The following is a 1,113-nucleotide window of genomic DNA, read 5'->3' on the forward strand; positions in this document are numbered from 1 at the left end:
TGCGGGCGGGCAGGCGGGGGGCGACTGCTCTAGGCTCTGGGACTAGGGGTGCTTATGCCCCGGTGTCTGCGGCTGGGCCTCCCCCTCGATGCCTGACGCAGGGACGGAGCCCTGTGCGGGCGGGCAGCTTGCTGACGGGGTCAGAGTTCATGTCCTGCGGGATGGCGGTTCTCGGAGCCTGAGCGCTCACCGAGGAGAACCAGAGCCTCAAGGAGGACCTGGACCGCGTGCTCAGCAGCTCGCCCACCGTCGCCCGGACCAAGGGTACCTCCCGCAGCCTCCCGGGCCCTCCCCCCACCGCGAGGCCCACAGGGCAGACACCGCCACGGGCAGACCATGCGGAATGTGCCGGAACTTAGTGAGCGCCTGCAGTGTGCCCAGCTCGGGCCTGGGGGCTGGAGACAGTAGTAAACGGAAGCAGGCAGACGCCCTCGTGGTGACATGGTGCAAGGGAGGGAGCAGCTGGCAGGTCGGTGTGGGGCAGGCAGATGAGGGCCAGGGGCAGGGCCTGCAGTGTCCTCACAGGGGCTGCTGGTGCCCTGGGCCGGGCTGTGCGCAGTGCAGAGAGGAGCAGATTTGGGGAGGGGGTCAGTGAGGTCAGGGTCTAGGCCTTGACAGACCGAGGCCTGGTGGCCATCAGGGGGCAGGTGGCCGGGCAACATCACAGCACCTGTGAGTGAGCAGAGAAGGGGCCAGGAGCGAGTGGTGGCCTGGAGCAGGTGCAGGGTGCGGGGGCGGGTCCAGAGGCTGCAGATGGGGACGGCTGTGGGGCTGGCACAGTGAGGACCATGGCCTTGAAGAGCCGTGCCCATAGACCAGTGGGCCAGAGCCTGACAGGGCAGACTCGGGACTGAGGGTCACCTGAGGCCAGGAGACGGGTACCGGGGACTCCACAGTGGGAGGGGCAGACCCCCCTGCGAAGAAGCTCTTTGGAGCAGGAACCCGCCCACCTCACGGGGGCCCAGGGTGGTGCCAGGCGAGGGGCGGGGTGGCTGCCGGCCATCGGGCCACTGAAGACGGTGGCTCACACTGTGCCTTTACAGGGTGCGTGGAGTGGAGCAAGCCCCGGCTGCTGCGGCGGATCGCGGAGCTGGAGCAGGTGAGGGCCTGGCA

The 1,113-nt window shown here is 68.9% G+C and overlaps 1 protein-coding gene across 1 annotated transcript in view; it reads left to right on the top strand.

Annotated features, from left to right (window-relative positions):
- The window catches only part of IQCE (IQ motif containing E), a gene marked incomplete at its 5' end in the record, with an annotated part of 26,311 nt that overhangs the window by 13,199 nt on the left and 11,999 nt on the right, over positions 1-1,113 (top strand). Inside the window, 2 exon segments of the mRNA XM_014530979.1 lie at positions 110-264; positions 1,044-1,105. Coding sequence (XP_014386465.1) covers positions 110-264; positions 1,044-1,105 — 217 coding nt within the window.

This window comes from Myotis brandtii, unplaced genomic scaffold (assembly GCF_000412655.1).
Source record: "Myotis brandtii unplaced genomic scaffold, ASM41265v1 scaffold786, whole genome shotgun sequence".
NCBI classification, from domain to species: domain Eukaryota; kingdom Metazoa; phylum Chordata; class Mammalia; order Chiroptera; family Vespertilionidae; genus Myotis; species Myotis brandtii.